Source organism: Malus domestica, chromosome 09 (assembly GCF_042453785.1).
Source record: "Malus domestica chromosome 09, GDT2T_hap1".
Taxonomy (NCBI): Eukaryota; Viridiplantae; Streptophyta; class Magnoliopsida; order Rosales; family Rosaceae; genus Malus; species Malus domestica.
This window is the reverse complement of record NC_091669.1, coordinates 19964820-19983436: the sequence shown is the minus strand read 5'-3', so window position 1 is coordinate 19983436 and position 18617 is coordinate 19964820. Positions and strand designations below refer to the sequence as shown.

At 39.1% G+C, this 18617-nt stretch overlaps 4 protein-coding genes across 5 annotated transcripts; 2 read left to right on the top strand and 2 right to left on the bottom strand.

Moving 5' to 3' along the window:
* The first annotated feature begins 2601 nt into the window (after nt 1-2601).
* LOC103443810 (kinesin-like protein KIN-13B) lies at nt 2602-8046 on the top strand. Of its 2 annotated transcripts, none has more exons than XM_008382707.4 (12): nt 2602-3085; nt 3340-3543; nt 3977-4168; nt 4396-4497; nt 5001-5078; nt 5214-5295; nt 5402-5561; nt 5647-5949; nt 6419-6637; nt 6732-7086; nt 7302-7367; nt 7531-8046. In XM_008382707.4, the coding sequence occupies exons 1-12, from the start codon at nt 2915-2917 to the stop codon at nt 7708-7710; spliced, it is 2112 nt and encodes a 703-aa protein (XP_008380929.1). In that variant the 5' UTR covers nt 2602-2914; the 3' UTR covers nt 7711-8046. The 2 variants fall into 2 exon arrangements, with proteins under 2 accessions (XP_008380929.1, XP_008380928.1); XM_008382706.4 differs by having other exon boundaries at nt 2657-3085; nt 3337-3543.
* A 1008-nt stretch (nt 8047-9054) lies between these two features.
* Nucleotides 9055-10225, top strand: LOC103443823 (putative Peroxidase 48). The gene is made up of 2 exons (XM_029108818.2): nt 9055-9362; nt 9594-10225. The coding sequence occupies exons 1-2, from the start codon at nt 9170-9172 to the stop codon at nt 10097-10099; spliced, it is 699 nt and encodes a 232-aa protein (XP_028964651.1). The 5' UTR covers nt 9055-9169; the 3' UTR covers nt 10100-10225.
* A 138-nt stretch (nt 10226-10363) lies between these two features.
* LOC103443808 (uncharacterized) lies at nt 10364-10984 on the bottom strand. The gene has a single exon (XM_008382705.4). It carries the CDS (start codon nt 10982-10984, stop codon nt 10364-10366), a length of 621 nt encoding a protein of 206 aa, XP_008380927.1.
* A 1555-nt stretch (nt 10985-12539) lies between these two features.
* On the bottom strand, nt 12540-18293 carry LOC103443822 (uncharacterized). The gene is made up of 9 exons (XM_008382717.4): nt 18104-18293; nt 16952-17596; nt 16791-16879; nt 15105-15458; nt 14519-14818; nt 14197-14427; nt 13884-14105; nt 13046-13616; nt 12540-12937 (listed from the first exon to the last, which is right to left on the bottom strand). Exons 1-9 carry the CDS (start codon nt 18252-18254, stop codon nt 12723-12725), a joined length of 2778 nt encoding a protein of 925 aa, XP_008380939.3. The 5' UTR covers nt 18255-18293; the 3' UTR covers nt 12540-12722.
* Nucleotides 18294-18617: the final 324 nt, after the last annotated feature.

The window sequence follows — 18617 nt, the reverse complement described above, 5'->3', positions numbered from 1 at the left end:
CCCCATAGCGAAATATCTAACGAATGATATAACCGATTGGTTCGTAATTTTGTTCTAAGGGAGGAAGATTCGGAGAGAGAAGATATGAAGAGAGGAAAGGGAGAAGAGAAGAAGACGTAAAGAGAAAAAGAGAAAGTCATGAAAATTATGGGTGGAGGCTTCTCATAATGAATGATGTTAGGATGTTCAATAAGAAAGAGATACGTGCAAATAGGGGTGGGTTCAAATAACCGAAAACCAAACCGAACCGAGGTCGAAAAAAACCGAACCGAAACTGCCAAACCAAACCGAACCGAATCTGGCTGGTTCGGTTTCGGTTTTTGAGGTTCGGAAACCGAACCGGACCGAACCGAACCGAAAAAAAAAAAATATATATATATATATATATATATATATAAATACTAAAAAATATGTTAGCGTCAGGGTTTGAACCCCTGACCTGCAGGTTGGGTTTAGGTGCTGTAAGCCAACTTGACTATAGGCTTTGTGTTGTTATAATTGTACCAGTATTTTATTTATAGGTTTCTTATATTGAATGCTTTATAAAATTTCTTAAGCTTAAAACCCTAGCCGTCTCAGTGTCCCACTCCCATTTCATTTTCAAATCTCAAAGTTTGAGACTCAAACACTCGCTCTCTCTCCCCGCCGCTGCTTCCTCTCTGCTTGCTTCCTCAGTCTCTCTCTCTCTCCCTCTCCTTCCTCTCTTCCTCCAAATCACTCTCTCTAGTCTTCTCTTGTCCTCCTCGCGAATTCTTTCTTCCAAACAATGATTTTCCCTCGCCCCTTTCGAGACCCGACGAAAAGAGGAATTGTAAGAGCTTGCGACGATCACTGCGATATCGCTGCAGCAAGGGTTGTGGGTTTTATTTATTTTTCAGTTTATGGGTTTTTAATTTTATGGTTACCCATTTGAAATTTATGTAATTTAAGGTGGAAAAGTTTGTATTTTTCTCTGAATATGTTTTGGAATTTTCTAGATCTATTGTGGACTTGACTATGAATTTGAATATGGGCACTGGGCATGTGATATTGGAGTCCGATTATGGCATTTAGACGAACCCATTTGCTTTTTTTTTTGTTTCGATCTGCATCAGTTAATTTGTTGAATTATTTCATGATTTTGCAAATTTTAAAGTTTTAGAATTTCGAATCCTGTACATTTCCTTGAAGTATATATGTTTATGTATTTGCTTGATCATAAGTAGTTGAAATGCTTGAATATATTCAGGATTTTGAGGCTCTCAATTCTCTGATATATGAGAATTGGGAGGTTGATAGGTAAGCTCCTTCCATTATTTACATCATTTTTTGAAAAAAAAAAAAAAAAACCCCGAAAAGACCGAAACCCGAACCGGAAAAAACCGAAACCGAAAAAAAAAAGAACCGAACCGAATTGAACCGAAATTTCGGTTCGGTTTCGGTTTTGGCAAAAAACCAAACCGTTTTAAACCGAACCCAGCCCTACGTGCAAATGTCGTGTGCCCTTGCATGACGGTATGAGTTTGAACTTTGTCAATGACTAATCTAAAATTTAACTTATTAACATTATCGCTCCACTAAAAAAAAAAAAAAAATTTTGAGCTTTAAAGTGACAAATTTGCAAACTGAATTGGTCTAAAACTAAAACATTTTTTTTCAACTCGAGTTTGCCCGTTTCAAATGCATACATTGATTTTAATTTTTTTTAGAAATTCAAAGTATTCAATCAGGATTTGAAGTGATTCTCTGAAAGTCTAGGTGTATACAATCATGATTTTAAAGGAGTTTATAACATTCTAGTTGTATTCAATTAGAAATTGTATTCACTAGACCATACTATTAAGTGGCCAACATAAAGAGAGTGATGTGGAGTACGTGTGGCCTTTGGGCTTCACATATGAGACAATTTGCTTTATTACCATAAAGAAAGTTGAGGTTATACCATAAAACCAATTGGCGAAAAACTTACTATTATTAAATAAGAGGGAGGATTCGAAACTATTATAGTAATTAAGGGGAGAGGGAAGTTTCGAACCGAAACACATAAGTAAAAACTCAACACCCAATCCACTTCTCAAATCTAACATCTCCCAAAAAAATTCATAAATTCATTAAAATCTCTCAAAATCACAATTAAATACTCCTTTAATATCCTTTTAATTCTAGTGACGATTTTCGTTCTTGGTGTTAATCCCATTCATGTTTCAATAAAATACCAAGTAAACTAAAATTTTGTTGATAATTGTGGGCCGGGCTTGAACCAATTATATAAAACAAGATCTGTGAAGAGTCCAAACCCAAAACCCAAAAACAAAAAGCTAGGAAGGGGCAGAATTGCGCTGAACAGCCCAGTAAGGGCCCATAATCCAACGTCACACAAGCATTTACCGCCGGTGTGATATCCGTACTATTCAAACTCCGCCGTTCGATGACCCACCAACCAAAGTCCCCCAGTATCTCGCCACGTGGCGCCGCGAGTCACAGAATTTGAACGAGGATAGTAAAGCGCGCAACAAAACAATTAAGCCCCACCACGTGAGGACGGGCCCGAGGCATTCAAACGCAGAAAGCGGGTCCCACCCGAACCCAAATCCTCGTCACGTGCTAAAATATCCAGTCGCACGTGGCGCAGTGTTTCTTCAAAAATTCAAAGCATTTCTCGTCCTCCTATATCTTTGGGTTTACTGAGAGAAGTGCAGCTTATACAGCACACCAGATATTTTTCAAAATTCTTTTTTTTTTTTTTAAATTAGAAAACTTGGAAAATATTCGCAGAGAAGCTTCGAGCTGTGAAAAAAGGAGCTTCCGTTGCAGTAATAAATCATCGAGATTTTTGTGTGTGGTTGAAGACAGAGAGAGAGAGGGTTGAGGTTCCGATCTGGGTTTTTGATCGGACGGTCCGTTTGAGATTTGGATCCGATTCGGAGTGAGAGAGATGAACGGAGTTGGGAGGCAAGGGCAGAGATCTGGTGCGGCGGGGGTGCACCACCAGCGGCAATACTCTGATAACTTCTTGGAGACTTCGTCCAATGGGAGGTGGCTTCAGTCAGCTGGTCTTCAACACCTTCAGACTTCTTCCAACTCATCATCTGGTCCTCCTCCTCAGGTCTGTTTTTGCTTCCCCAATCAAACCCGTCAGAATTTAATCAAAATGTCGTACCAAATCTGAAATTTGGGTGCATTGTAATTAGCATTTGTTGTTTTCCCCCTTGAATTTTTTGGGTTTTTTGGGTACGTTTTGATCGGACCCAGATGGGATTTTGATTAAAAAGTTCAAGCTTTGATCTTTCTAGATCTGATGGAACAGTTTTGTATCTAAGCTGTTTGATTGTTTGGCTTTTGTGGTTGATTCCAAAGCAGGACTATGGTTTCTATGGTGGAGGTGGAGGAGGACCGGCTTCTAGAGTGTACCGGAACGCACAGAGAGGGTACAATGAGTTTTATGCGGAGGCTCCATCCACACCTCCCTTCAATTCCCGGAGGAAGAGCGACGAGGAGTCACCCAATGAGTTCAGTCCTGGACTCTTGGATCTGCATTCCTTTGATACTGAGCTCATACCTGATGTGGGTTTCTTTCCATTTCTGAATTTCAATAAGAATTGCATTTGTCGGCTCTGGGTTTTATGATCCGTATTTGGAAATGTGTCTGTGCCCCTGCATTGTTGCTTTTGCATCTTAATATTGTAATTATTTTCTTGAAAACGTCCTATTACAAACTTGGGATCAACTGTTTCATTCACGTCACCTATTGTATCGGAAATCTTAAACTTGGATTTACAGTAATGTGACCGTGAGTTAGTGGAAGAAGAAAATTTTCTTTGTTTATACTATCCTCCTTTCTTTTGATGAATTGGAATTTGTCGCATTACTAATGATTTGCTGAGGTTTAGTTCATTTTATTCTGTTGACATTCGTTTTTCTTCATTTTAGTTTCATTGTTAGTAAAAATGACTTTTGGTGTATAGTCCTGCTAAGTTCTTCTGTATCTCACGTACAGATGCCAACCTCTGGGTTGCATGATGGAGCTTCTCTATATTATCCTTCAAGGGGAAGAAGCTTTGATGATTCTGAACCCTACATTTCTAATAACAAACAAACAGAAAGGGCTCGGGTACCAGAAAACAACCTCCTAAAAAGTTTTGCCGCAGACAAAGAGAAAGCTAGTTCTGTAGCAAAGATCAAAGTTGTGGTATGTTCTGTCATAACATCATAATTAGTGCTCGTGATTTCCACTTTTGACCTTAAATGTTGCTATGCCCATAAGGCCACCAGGCATTTGCCAATCCAAATTTACAATTCTCATACATGTGAAGTGGCCTTATTTGGTTAGGAAGGAATTGCTTGAACTTCATGTAGCATCAGGCCTGCTACATTTTTTCGTCTTTTTCTAAATTTGGTTCCTGATGGTATGTGCAGGTGCGCAAGAGACCACTTAATAAAAAGGAGTTGGCAAAGAATGAGGAAGATATCATAGATACACTTTCAAACTCCGTGACAGTTCATGAGACTAAGCTCAAGGTAAATGCCACTAGATGTGAATGTTGGCATCATTAGAGATTTCCAGAGAAATGTCTGCTTTCTGGAAATGCCAGTAGATGTAAATTGTTATTGTTTCTTCTAAAAAGAATAAAAAAAAAGAAAAATAAAATAAAATTAGAGATTTCCAGAGAAATATCTGTTTTCTGGCCAAAAAGAAAAATAATGAAGACCTGTCGCTTTTCTGGCCAAGGGTAATTGTCTAAGCATAATGATCAAACTAAAGCAAGAAAATGTGAATGATGCTTTATGCCTTTAGATACATGAAGCTTCTAACAGATATTAGAAAAATATTGTAAGTAGCCATACTTGCTGTTAGTGATGGTTGTGGTGTGGACATTTTGACATCCATATTTACCAATGACCTGTTATCTTTTAGGATGTTTCATATTTTCCCTTTCTACTTCGTGAACCTGATACTTCGCTCATCATTCTTCCTGTACCAATGCTTTTATGTCTTTGATTTCATTCCTGATGTTCTGCAGGTTGACCTAACAGAATACATGGAAAAACATGAATTTGTGTTTGATGCAGTGTTGAACGAGGAAGTCTCCAATGATGAAGTATGTGTATATTTCTGTTAAATTACTATTATAAAACCAAGTTACAAAATTTGAATGAACAAGATAATATAAATACTGTGGCTCTTGATATGTTTTAGGCTACTTAGCATACCAATTTTCGTCCTGTGCTTTTAGGTATATCATGAGACTGTGGAGCCCATAGTTCCAATAATTTTCCAACGCACGAAGGCAACTTGTTTTGCATATGGACAAACTGGTTAGTTGCCCTCTCAATTTTATGTTTGTGTTAGACTTGTTGAACAACCTTTTTATACTTTAACATGTAAGCTTATAATTTTAACTTGTAATAATTTTCCATAAAGGGAGTGGAAAAACATATACCATGAAACCATTGCCTCTTAAAGCATCACGAGACATCTTGAGGTTGATGCACCATACATACCGTAGCCAGGGATTTCAGTTGTTTGTGAGCTTCTTCGAAATATATGGGGGAAAACTTTTTGATCTCCTCAATGATCGAAAGTAAGCCATTCTAGCCTTCCTCTAGTTATTTCTTTTTAGAGTTTATGATTTCTAGAACTTGAAACTTACAATTCAAATTTTACAGAAAGCTTTGCATGAGAGAGGATGGTAAACAACAGGTTTGTATTGTGGGTTTGCAAGAATACAGAGTGTCAGATGTGGAGACCATTAAGGAGCTCATTGAGAGAGGAAGTGCCACAAGAAGTACAGGTACAACTGGTGCAAATGAAGAATCCTCTCGTTCACATGCAATACTTCAGCTTGCTATTAAGAGGTCAGTTGATGGCAATGAAAAGAAACCTCCCCGTCTGGTCGGCAAGCTGTCCTTTATAGATCTTGCTGGAAGTGAACGTGGTGCAGATACTACAGATAATGATAAACAGACAAGGTATAATTCATTAGGTCTTCAATTTATTTTATCCCAGAGGAAAGCCAAGACATTGCTTTTTGCACGTCAAATAGTAGCATACTGCACTAGAAATCACCATTTAATATGTTAGAAATGAAATCTGTAATCCCCTTTTTTTATCTTTTTTTTTTTTTTTTTTTATGATTTTGGGATGGTAGATATTTATATTTTTGGCACGTCACATCAGTGCATGAAAAGTACCATAACTCAACTCACGTATAAGATTTTCATCTTTAATTTTATTATTATTATAAAGGTCGTACCCAGTGCACAAGGCTCCCGCTTTACGCAGGGTCTGGGAGAGGTGAATGTCGGCTAGCCTTACCTCCATTTAATTTTATTATTATTATTATGAATAAATCACACATAAGATTTAGATGTTCTTTTCTCGATAATTAGTGGACTTCTAGCTAACATTGCTGTTTAAAAAAAAAAAAATACAATGCAGAATGGAAGGTGCTGAGATTAATAAGAGCTTACTTGCATTGAAGGAATGCATTAGAGCTCTTGACAATGACCAGGGTCATATTCCTTTCCGAGGAAGTAAATTAACTGAAGTTCTTAGGGACTCATTTGTTGGTGACTCCCGTACTGTGATGATATCATGCATATCACCAAGCTCAGGATCCTGTGAACATACTCTCAATACTTTAAGATATGCTGACAGGTGAGATGCATTTTCGTACCAGTAAACTTTCTGGTATAGATGTTGCTCGTTTGTGCACCATCTAATGTTTCTTGCTATTAAAATCACATTCTAGGGTCAAAAGCCTTTCAAAAGGGAACAACCCCAAGAAGGATATGTTACCTTCAACGCTAAACTTCAAGGAATCAACAAATATACCCCTATCTTCAGCTTTGCCCACTGCTTCGGCCTATGAAGTTGACACAAATGATACATGGACTGAACAAATTGAAACGGAGGAATTTGATGCATCAGAAGAGTCTTGTTACGAGGCCAAAACATCATGGAAGAGAAATGGGAAGCTAGAGCAGTACAATGTATCAGCTACAGAGGACAAAGTACGTAAGTCCAATGGTCAGACAAAATCAGAACTGCCAAAGTTTCATTCAAGGAACTCAAACTCAGATGACGATTTGAATGCCCTGCTACAGGTAACAACAAGAGACTTGACGACATAGACTTTTAACAGAAATGTTTTAGAAATGGTGTGGCAAATAAATTTGTGGGATAAGCAATAATTTGATAACATGGTGTAACAGCCACCACCTGGAATATTTGTGAGACGAGCTTCCTATAATTTCTACAGATAGGATTAACCACTATATAAACTAGAGTTAACAGGCAAATCGTATGTTGCATTTTCCAGGAGGAGGAAGATCTTGTAAGTGCTCACCGGAAACAAGTTGAGGACACTATGAATATTGTTAAAGAGGTATGTGTTGCGATTGTATAAAATTCATGGTTCATATTTTAGCATGCAAGAGCCTGCAACTGGACGACGTTTGTAGAGTTTTTAAATGCCATCTTTTGTAGATATGTTTTGGAAGACCTTATTATGCATGTATGATGTTTTGACTTTTGTAATGCATTTGCAGGAGATGAATCTGTTGGTAGACGCAGATCAACCCGGGAATCAGCTGGACAACTATGTTTCTCGTTTGAATGCCATTCTATCTCAGAAGGCTGCAGGCATCCTGCAACTACAAAATCGGTTAGCTCATTTCCAGAAGCGGTTAAAGGAACACAATGTCATAGTGTCCTCTTCGGGGTACTGATTTTGTGCGGAACTGCAGACTAGTTAGAACAAGTGCCGCTGCGCAAGAAAGTATGATCGCAAAATGGTGTTCAATATAGCGTTAATAGATTGGGTAATTCTTCATGTAATCTTTGATAAACTGTACCAGGCCTCAGGGGACTTGGAGTTTTCCTTGGATTTACTGTCCAATTTTCTTTTAAAACATACCATTTTTACAGCAATTTGGTATTCCCATTCCCATGCCACATGGGATGGGCATGCTTCTGTAAAGTTCTGGATTGTGTTGTAATTTCATTACATTTTTTACTTATTGGAGTTCTTCAGCAGATTGGTATACATACAAGATTTCTGCGCATCTTTTAGTTTTGTAATTCATGGGATGACGGAAATCCGACTTTGCTTCTAATGACCTCATCGGGCTTTGCCTTTTCTTTCACAAAGTGATAATGAGAGGGGGATTTGAACTCGGGACCTCGGGTGCAAGGGACAATGCTCATGGGGCTTAACTTGACAACCATACAAGGGATTATGCCATTCTTAGCCAACAATTTAACAAAAAAAGTCTTGAGGATATTCTCGTCATTTCACCTTATTTTTACCCGCCACTTTGTTCCTTTTTAAAACCCTGCAGGCTGCAGGCCATTGCAACCTGCAACCAACAACCTCCCCCGTTTACAAGTTGCAACTCTTTCATATGGATCTTCTGGGAAAATTGAGGTTTTGATTTCTGATACTCTGGTTCTGCGTTTTTGTCTCTCTCAAGATTGCAAATGCTGAAACGGAGAGTAGAAGTTTAAGCTTCTTTAGATGGCCTCCCTTGGTAAATTCATCTTCTGGTATCTCAGACCAGTTGCCATCTCAGCCTATTTGCTCGTCAGCGAAGAACCAGATGAAGCTGATGATCAATAGCTGAGACACTTCTCGTGCACTCCAATACGATTTCTACCGCAAATTGTGTCCAAAAGCCGAGAAAATTGTACGAGAAGTGGTTGACAAACTGTTCCAAGCCAGGCCTGATGTGGCCCCTGCTCTCCTGCGCCTTGTCTTCCATGACTGCTTCATCCAGGTGAGTCTTCTTGCTCTTTCTCTTGAATCTTCATATGGGTGTTCGGCTTCTTGCTAAATCTGATTTGGGTTTTCGTAATTATCCAACATTAATTAGTGTTCTCGGAGATCCCTGTGAATCTTTGTTCTCTCTCCTTTGATTTTTGTGTCTGATTGTATCTTGTGAATGGATGTGATGCCTCTGTTTTATTGGATTCTACTGAAGAAATGCTTGCTGAGAAAGATTTTCGATGTAATCGACACGATCAAGTGAGAGCTTGAAAAAGTATGTCCTGGAGTTGTTTGTTGTGCTGATATTCTTGTTCTGGCAGCAAGAGATTGTGTTGCATTGGTGACTCTCTCTCTCTCTCTCTCTCTCTCTCTCTCAAACATGCACGTGCGTTCATGCACACATACATACAGACATGGATTAAATGTGGTTTACTGAGTTAATGAATTTCAGGCTGGTGGCCCCTTCTATCCTTTGCATACTGGAAGGAAAGAGCACTCTTTCTTTCCGTGACCTTGCAACATATGAGCTTCCTTATCCGGAAGATGATCTGCCGCAGACGCTTGCATCCTTTGCATCAAGGGGATTTGATGAAAGAGAAACTGTCAGCCTCTTCGGTATTCATCCTTCTTTCGCTTTTCTGTACCGGTTATGACTATTTCGTTGATCGGTTTTACTGTTTTATGTATCTGCCTTAGTTGTATTTGCTCATTTCTTCGCTGTTATCTAGTTCAGTTGTAGGAATTGGCATTTTTCTTGTCATACCGTGGTTGTTTCTCTTCTTCCATTTCAAAACTAACAGCTGCCGCTTAAGATATCAAGACTTTGTTTCCTCTGTTTGGTTTCAGGTGCTCACAGCATTGGAATGATCCAGTGCCAATTCTTCGAAAACCGTCTCTACAATTTCAGTGGTACTCATAAGCCGGACCCATCTTTGGATGTTGAATTCCTTCGCCTCATGAGATCAAGATGCAACAACAGTCACTCGGTACCTGCTCCAGCACAAAACCCTCCTTTTTACGGATTTGTGTCATCAACGAGAGCACCATCCCAATTCCACATAAACTCGCAGCAACCCTCATCTGAGGAGGCAGGAATGGCAATGGAATATGAGGGACCTAGATCAGCTTTTGGCACCGTGTACTACCGGAATCTTTTGCAAGGCAAAGGAATCCTCTATGCTGATCAGCAGCTGACGATTAGGGCAGAAACTTGCAATTGGGTTACAGCATATGCTTTTGATGCCTACTTGTTCCGTCGTGATTTTGCCATGGCAATGATGAAGCTGTCGGACCTCCAAGTCTTGACAACACCAATGGGTCAGATCCGGCTCAATTGTTCAAAAGCGGTATGATAAGACATGTTCCAATTGTAATATACTTGATTTGTTTTTCTTGTTTGCTCATTGTTTGTGCTTCCAGACTAAGAAAATTCCGATTAACTAAGCCGCATTCATTGATAAGAGATTATCAAACAACCAGTATTGGGTACAAAGAAGTGTTTAAGGCTGAAAATAGTGAAAACGAAAACTGAATACACACAAAGTGGAAATGAAAACAAAATGTGGGAAAGAACAACAGATCTATCTGCACAACAAAAAACTCACTAACACATTCGTCTACAACCTCATCGAGCCAAGTCTCTGCGAGCCCAGTCTCCGCTTTGAATTGTTGACGCTGATAGGCGCTGGTGGAATGGAGAAGTCTGCGTACATATCCAAGAAGAACTTGTCCACAATGTCAAGGTAGGCCGGACTTTTGAGGCGGGAGTAGTAGTGAAGCGCCTCTTCTACATCCAGCACTTGTTCCACATCACCTGAATCCACCATTTCAAACTCCTTCATCCTTCTTGCTAAAGTATAGCTTTCTGCATTTGCGTTCTGTGAAGATGCCCGAGCTTCTCCTTTTTGTAGATGAGAACTCCCAGTCTGCTTCATCTGCATTAATCCCCCTTCTTGTTTGATCTTCTTAGGGCTACATTGGTCTTCTTCCTTTGTTGGTTCTTCTGGCGCGCTATCTATCTTCGTCACATTACCCAGAGTGGACTCCCACTCATCATAAAAATCGGCGTACAAGTTATCTGTTGGGTGCTGATACTTCAGGTCTCTCCCACAATAGAAGGGATTGAAGGAAATGGTTTTGGGCAGTTTCTTGTACCCTCCACAGAAGAAGGACTTGAGGTTCCCGAGAGTTTTTCGAATGAGTTTTTTGCTTTTGGCAATGGTGTTTTCTAGCACCATTTCTGGCTCTGCTGAAGTACAAAAATGCTTGTTCTTCTCTTTGCCTCACTCCCTCATGTCTACAAAGACAGACAAAACTCCAATCTCTTTTGCCTTCATCTCTCTCTCTCTCTCTCTCTCTCTCCCTAAAATTATTGATTAACTGAATGTGTAAGATCACAGATGAGAAGGGTCCTGCTTATTTAGAGATTGAAAAAGTTGAAGTTTGGCAATTTAGTTGGTGATGGATAAATAAATAGGTTCATTAATGAAGACTTTTTTTTTTTCCAAAAAAGGGACCATCTGGTAGCTTTGCCACGACTAGTCCACAATTTCAGGGGTCGAAAAAACTCACAGAGTTATTTCAGCCCCTTCCAAGCCACCATCTTGCGATACACCAGCATCAGGAATTGAACTCAAAACGTGTCATGTGAAATACGGGTCTGGAATTCGTCTCCGACCACGGAGTCATCCCATGATGGTTAGAAGACTGATTCAAGTTATAAAAAAAAAGTGGGATTACCAGAATGGAGACTTTGGGGTCCAAAAACATCATGATTTTTGACTCCTTGTTCTATAAAGTGCAGTGGCATTCATTAAGATGCAAAGGCTAAAGTGTAAAGCCTAAAGTTAGAGTTGCTGTTATTTAATAAGGTTAAAGCATATTTTAAATAGGCTTAGTCAGTTACCCAAATTTAGATTTCTTCTTCTTTTTTTAACCCATGTGTGATATGGCCCCATAGACCAAGTGGTCCTTGTCGATCATCACATAGGTGTGTCCCACACTCATAACATATATGGCATTGGTGCCAAACACTACCATTACTCCTACTATACATTAATCAAATCTGTTTATTCGGGGAAATTCTTCATTTTATGTTCAGCTATTAAATTCAATACTGTATTATATATAAATGTAATCAAGACTTCGATCAGTAGTACGTGCACATAGACTAGTCCTAGCCGTTCTTGCTTTGTGGATTCCACAAACACAAATGACTAAGATCAATGTATGTGCACATGCGCAGCTGATCCTAGCATGTCTTCTAGATTAAGATTCAAGAGTCGATTACTTGTCATTAGCAAGTTAATCCAAGATTAGGTGTACCTTGAAAGCATAATAATTTGGAGTAATCCTTGTTCCAAATATATAAGCATGAGGTGATGCATGGTCCCATTTGTAAGTTGGTATCATGTTTTGGTGATATGAAGATAAGATGGCATTTGGAATTATGCAGACTCAAGTGACTTTCTCACAGTTGCAATGCTTTAAAGCCAAAACCTCCCCTCTTTGAGTTTGGAAATGGTAAAGGGTGTTGGCCTTTTTTTACAAGCTAAACGCAATGTGCCACTTAACACTATGGCCTTGTGGTATTCCTCTTCACTAGCAAGTGAGAGGTCTTAGATTCGATTCTCGTCAAAGAAAAAAAAACGCATAAGTTTGTGACTTCAAAATGACGAGTTAGGTCCCCTCATTAATGTGCGCACCTTCCTAGCTTCAAAGTCATAAAGGCATGCGATTATATTTCTTTTTGATACAAAAGCGATATTTGGGATTGGAGAATCGAACGTGGGATTTCAGGTTCAAAGATAAATGCTCATAACTAACTGAGGTATAATTTGACATAATTCTTCACTCCCTATAGTTGCTCTATGATGGCTCTACAATAATTGCTGCATCATACAATTAAGTGAAAACTTTAATTTTGTAAGATTTACTGAGTAAACCCTTGTTTTTTCACTTCTCAGTACCAGAAACTTACTGCTGAAGCCATTTCTTCTTGTTATGTTTAAAGAACTGATGTAACATCCTATGAACTTCACCGTAATCAGCTGAAGCAACGAAGCGATCCTTTATCCACTTTGGAAGCTTGTTAGTTGGATGGGAAGAATTCCGTTTTGAGGAATCAGTTGCGTACCGCGTATCGACCAGTAAAATTGCTGCGTAGTCATTTATGTGTCGGATTGCTCTACCTGTTACAGGCAAAGAAAAACTTCAATATGTTTACACTGCTAACAAATGAGTGGTCCGATTTCTATGTTTCTGAAGTATGTAAGAACTGAACTTGTAATACGACATACCGATGGACTGATTTACAGCTTTCATGCAAAGATTCTCGTAATAATCTTTTCCTCGGCGTCTGCAACTTCTGAGGATGTCAAACCCTGCACGTACTTCTCCACCGTGAAGTTCATTACTAAGTGAAAGATTTGGCAGCTGTGTGGAATTTGAGTTTCCCAACCCTTCTATGTACTTCACCCTCTCCATCAACTCAACATCGGAAGGGCTAGCATAGGGCAGTCCAACCATGACTATACACCGGCCCATCCCATCGCTTAAGTTGATGCCTTCTGATATCTTACCACCGACGACAGCAAGAAGTATTGCACCACTCTGAGAAGGATTTTCTTTCCCCTCTCCAGAAGACAATGTTTCAATTGTTTCCTTATATTCCTTGAGAACAGATTCTACGTGTGTACTCTTCCTAGGTTCTCTAAATAGACGCTTCTTCTTCTTAATCCTTTCAAGGATACCTGAAGCTTCCCAGGCATCATAAACTTGTCCTTCATAGTCAAATGAAGAGAAGAAGACAACGATTCCCTCAGGAACTGCGGTCACCAAATTGCAAACCAAACGCCCTAGCTCCTGTATCTGTAAACTCAAGCTCATCAACATAAATAGTCAGCCAATACCCAGTACGAATCCCAAAAAAGAAGTAATAAGCAGAAAAAGGTGCTACTGTAATCGACAGCAGAAGTGATTTTTCCCCTGGGAATGAACTGCGTTTTAAAAGTTTTAAAGCAAAATCGGAGAAAAAATATTGACACAGTAGCTAAAATCAATAAATTACAGATGCACTAAAAAGAGAGAAATTTTGACTTTCTATAATTATTTAAAAGAAGATTGAAATCTACTTGCCATGATTGATGACCTCCTGGAGCTGTAGCTGAAGTCAAAAGTGTGACCAGAAGGACCACGGGAAACTGCAACTGGCAGAATGCTCTCTGGGGGAACAATGTGGCTGCATGAAAAGAATTGCAACTGGTTCAGTGGTAACCAAGGGAAGAGTCTCTCCCTTGTTTCTTCTATAGGTTGGAGAGTTCCCCCAGCCAGTACAACAGCATGCGCTTGATCCACAATCTGTGAAGTTCAGAGTTAATGTTTCATAACTTGGACATGAATACTATATTATGAAAACAAGTTACTCCAGAATTAAGAATTTTTGGCGAACCTCTGAAAAAATATTATCCCCAGTCAGCATAACATATTTTATATATCCTCCTTCCTCTCCAGGGCATGTTGGACTAGTCTTTGAGATTATAATCCTCCCATGTCCATCTTTATTTGTCAGTGATAGCAAAAAATTTGCTAATGCTTGGAAACTGGACAAAGTGCTTCTCTCTTCACCGCCATTAAGTGCCAAACTCTTTTGAATGCCTACTTTATCGCCATAACCACAGACCTGGCAAACCAAGTACATTGTAACCTCTTGAACATGGAAAGAGGGGAAAAATAGCTCCAATTAACACTATATAATGGGAATAAGGATTCACCTTGCGCATGATGTTGCTTTCCTTTATATACTGAAGCAATTTGACCAAGTTGATGTTGTCTATATTGAGGGAAAATAAAAAGTCATTAATGGCCATAGAGGAAGTAGGCGTTCCATTTGCTCCAGAAGCCTTTTCAGTATCATGACAAGAATTTCCGCAGCCCGTATCCTCTCTTAGAAACACTTGGAGGAAAGCCCGAGTGAGCACCATGAGAGTTTGAATATATCTACGATTACCAGGTCCCAATACATTGCAAAATCTTGCAAAGTACTTCTCAATGTGCCCGTGCACATCCTCCAGCTGTAAAAAAGGTCAGGAGAACTGCTAAGAGATAGTACAATTTTCACTGAAAATATATAATGTCAACACTGAAAGCTTACATTGTGATGAAAAATTTAGGTTCTAACTTCTAAGTGAAGACTACAAAACTATTGACATTGCCTACTATTCTATCATTGGATTAGATAATATGATCAATTTAGACAAGCAGTCGATGAGCACCCAAACCAGTTACACAAATGAAATAGAAAGATTATCAACTAGCTTCCAGTCATACTAGATAAATAAAATTTCAGAATTTAAATACCTGCGAAAAAGTGATTCTTGAGTCATACATGCTGATCAAGGAGTCAGCTAGATTGTGAGCCTCGTCTATAATAACAATATTATTCTTTAACTTGAGACCAAGAGACTCACGAGATGCTTTAGAAAGAAGAGACTGATACGGTAGAACCACCAGATCAGCAACAGGAACCATGCTTCGGGAGCCATAATATGGACAAGTCCTCATGCTTTTTCCAAGATCAACAAGATCTTCAATATCCAAGGCACCATGTTGAGACATCATGCTCCTGAATTCTTTTTGTAGTTTATGTTTTCTAAGCATCGGGCATCCACAAGAAGCATTGTTCCTGCGAATCCTGACTCCGGCACCTAAGTTCTGCAGATCAATACTATCATCAGCCAAGAGAAACCCCTAAGAAGAATGAGAAGAGAATTTTGTAGATCGTATTGTGCATGATGGTTAGTGACCTTTGAATCAGGAAGAAATGATCTGCCTTCATGTCATATAAAACAGAACAGTAGACCGGGTAGATCTACCGACCCTTATTGCTTAACTCCTTCCAATTAATTCTGAACCAAGAGCTATATTCTTAAGCAATTGGTTCAACAAAATGGTGCACAATTAGATCATGTGTCTGTTCTGGCATTGGCATAAAGCAGCGCAGGGTGAAACGGGTCCTCAGGATTATATCATGCATTTCTTATCAAATGATATATGACTACACATTTCTTATGAAATCAATATACGACCATGCACTTCTTCTTCTTTTTCTTTTCTTTTTTTTTTTTTTTTTTTTTAAACTAGTGTATCCGACCAATCACTAGGCCCCGCCTGACCCAACAACATTTGGAGAGCAAGAAACTCTAGCATTTGCTAGGTGGGTGCCGTGGGAGAGAGTCGAACCCCAGACCATTTGGGAGCAAACCAAGGACCTGACCGCTAGACCAACAACTCATAGATATGCACTTCTTATCAATGCTATTTATGAGCACCATTTGCTACTTGGCCTACATGCCAGCTTATCCTTGGGACAAAGTTCGGGTTTAGTATTGAGCATCCAAGGAGCCCAGATGCCGGATTAAAGAGCTAGAACAAGATCGTGGTATCTAATAATAGTATGCATCCAAGAGTCCAAGACCACTCGACGAGGAACCTACATGAGTTAAAGTGTGGTATATTTTCCTCATGAATACCTATACAAACTATATTAAGAAAGCACAGAATGCAAGGGTGAAACAAAAACTGAAGGGCCTGCACCAGACAAACAGTTACGGTTTTTACCAAAATATATTGTTGGGAGGAGGATTCAAACACAGGACCTCAAGTAGCCAGGTCGTGTAGGGATAAATGCTCTTAATCACTAGACCTATAAGCTCCCACGTAAAAGGTCGTACCCAGTGCACAAAGCTCCCACTTTACGCAGGGTCTGGGAGAGGTGAATGTCGGCTAGCCTTACCCCCATTTATGGAGAGGCTGCTCCCACGTAGCAGACAAAAAAATCTGATAAAGGAAATCAGATAGGCAAACCATAACAAATTGATTAAAATGCATTAAACACCAATGTATTCGATATGAAAATTAAACACTATCATTTGTCCAGGGAAATCCAATTCTCTAAGTTGGAAAAAATGTCAGAGGCCAGTAAAACAAATTCAATCAAGTGCATGAGATATGGCTGATAGGATCTTAAATGGACATATTTGTTACCTTGATTTTGGAAACATCCTTATTCTTGTTCTTTTGAAGTTCCAAACAGCGTTCATTGATGCGAGTTGAGTTTCCAAGTTTCAATACCTCTGAAACCATTCCCCAGAAGAATGTAACAATACACAAACTATAATCTACTAATTCAGTGATGAGTTTCATACCTTCATTGATGCAGCAATTCTTCCTTGAGCCCAAAGACACCACCTTCATCATATTAGCAAAGATCGTCTTCCTTAATTCCTTTATGAACTGTGAAAGCTGTGAATGTGTCCGGCTACAAAAATAAACCTGCACCTTCTCATCCTCAAATTCATCGTCACCAGACCCATCTTCTTCATCTTCCTCGCTTGACGAACTAAAAGAAACCCCAGAGAGCTTCCTCTTTGACTTCCCACCACCCAGATCCCCTTCCTCTTCGCTTTCATAATCTTCCACCAAAAACTCCTCATCACTTAACTCCACAGCATCATTGCTCATTAGCAAATCCTTTTCCTCTTTCTTTGCGGAAGGCTCCTCCTCAACACTCTGCGAGAACAAATCTCTACAATTTCCATGGCTCCCTCTCTTATTGGCCCTTCGAAACCCAACCCCAAATTTCTCCTTCTTATTAGACTTCTTCTCCTCACTCTGCTTGTCTTTGTTAATAACAACATTTCTCATCCAGTCAGGCTCATCATCCGAGTCAACTCGACCATCTTTAGCACTACTAAGATCAGATTCAACACAATTTTCAGATTTCTGTTGTTCCCTCCTATCAACCACCCATTGCAAAGCACTACAAATGATACTTAGAGTTTTCCCAGTCCCTATTGAAACATAAAGATCTCAAATCAAGCCCAATAAAAATTGTAAAATGTTGGGATATTTTAACAAAACAGTACAAAATGAGGACAAAATTTCAATTGAAGTTTATCAATATACTTATACATACATTGATATACACGCATATATATATATATATATATATGAGTAAGTATATGTGAATAACACTAAAATCAACCAGATGCTAGTTCTTTCTACCCCCAAAAACAAAACCACTTTAAAATTGCATTTGGGGGAATGACTGAGAAAATATATTATTGTTAGTTGATAAAGTAAGAATCTTGATTCATCCATTCCCATAACAAAACCCAAAACGAAAATTCACAAAAACACCCAGAAAAATAAAATTGATTAAGTTACGGATGCCTAAAATGCAGCCATATAACAAATGGGGTTTTCAATCGAACTCGAACGGTTCAATTTTCGAAACGGAGAAGCATAAAAATCAGAGAAATGAAAGCAGAAGTATCCGCAGAAGAGTGATGACTTGCCGGTGGGGCTTTCGAGCATGGAAAGGCCTCCTTTGTTGAGAGAGTGATAGAGGGCCTTCATGAAATCGATCTGTATGTCGTAGGGTTTGTACGGAAATGCTGGGAATTTTGGGGACTCCGCCTCCTCTTCTGTTTCCTCTTCCCTTTTCATCCTCTCTGGTTTGCTTCTTCGACTTGGAGTTTGTGATTTAGCTTTGGCACCCCTCTCTGTTTCCCGCGCTTTCGCTTCACTCCCGCGGGCTCCAACCGTGGGCTTTAAATTGGGCCATTTGTTTTTGTTTGTCTTTTTTTCTTTTTTTTTTTCAAACAAACGACATTTATATATATATTAAGTGGTGGGAGAGTATGCTAAACCTCACAATGTGCTAGCAATAATATGATTCAAATTCACTTTTAGTAAGAATCGAATATAAAACCTCTCACTTACAAGTAAAGGAAAATACTACCAGATCATAATACTAAGTGATATTAAACCATTTGTTAAAAGTGAACAACTTATCTCAACATCAATTTG

Bases quoted from the DNA above. Each gene is read 5' to 3' on its own strand.
- LOC103443822 (XM_008382717.4), bottom strand. From the start codon at position 18,254: ATGAAAAGGGAAGAGGAAACAGAAGAGGAGGCGGAGTCCCCAAAATTC. The intron at 15,459-16,790 runs GTAACAAATATG...ATTGATCTGCAG, and splicing joins AGGATGTTTCCAAAATCAAG to AACTTAGGTGCCGGAGTCAG. The intron at 13,617-13,883 runs GCAAGTAGATTT...TTGAGTTTACAG, and splicing joins CCAGGAGGTCATCAATCATG to ATACAGGAGCTAGGGCGTTT.
- LOC103443823 (XM_029108818.2), top strand. From the start codon at position 9,170: ATGTGGTTTACTGAGTTAATGAATTTCAGGCTGGTGGCCCCTTCTATC. The intron at 9,363-9,593 runs GTATTCATCCTT...GTTTGGTTTCAG, and splicing joins AGAAACTGTCAGCCTCTTCG to GTGCTCACAGCATTGGAATG.
- LOC103443810 (XM_008382706.4), top strand. From the start codon at position 2,915: ATGAACGGAGTTGGGAGGCAAGGGCAGAGATCTGGTGCGGCGGGGGTG. The intron at 5,562-5,646 runs GTAAGCCATTCT...CAAATTTTACAG, and splicing joins GATCTCCTCAATGATCGAAA to AAAGCTTTGCATGAGAGAGG. The intron at 5,950-6,418 runs GTATAATTCATT...AATACAATGCAG, and splicing joins GATAATGATAAACAGACAAG to AATGGAAGGTGCTGAGATTA.
- LOC103443808 (XM_008382705.4), bottom strand. From the start codon at position 10,984: ATGGTGCTAGAAAACACCATTGCCAAAAGCAAAAAACTCATTCGAAAA.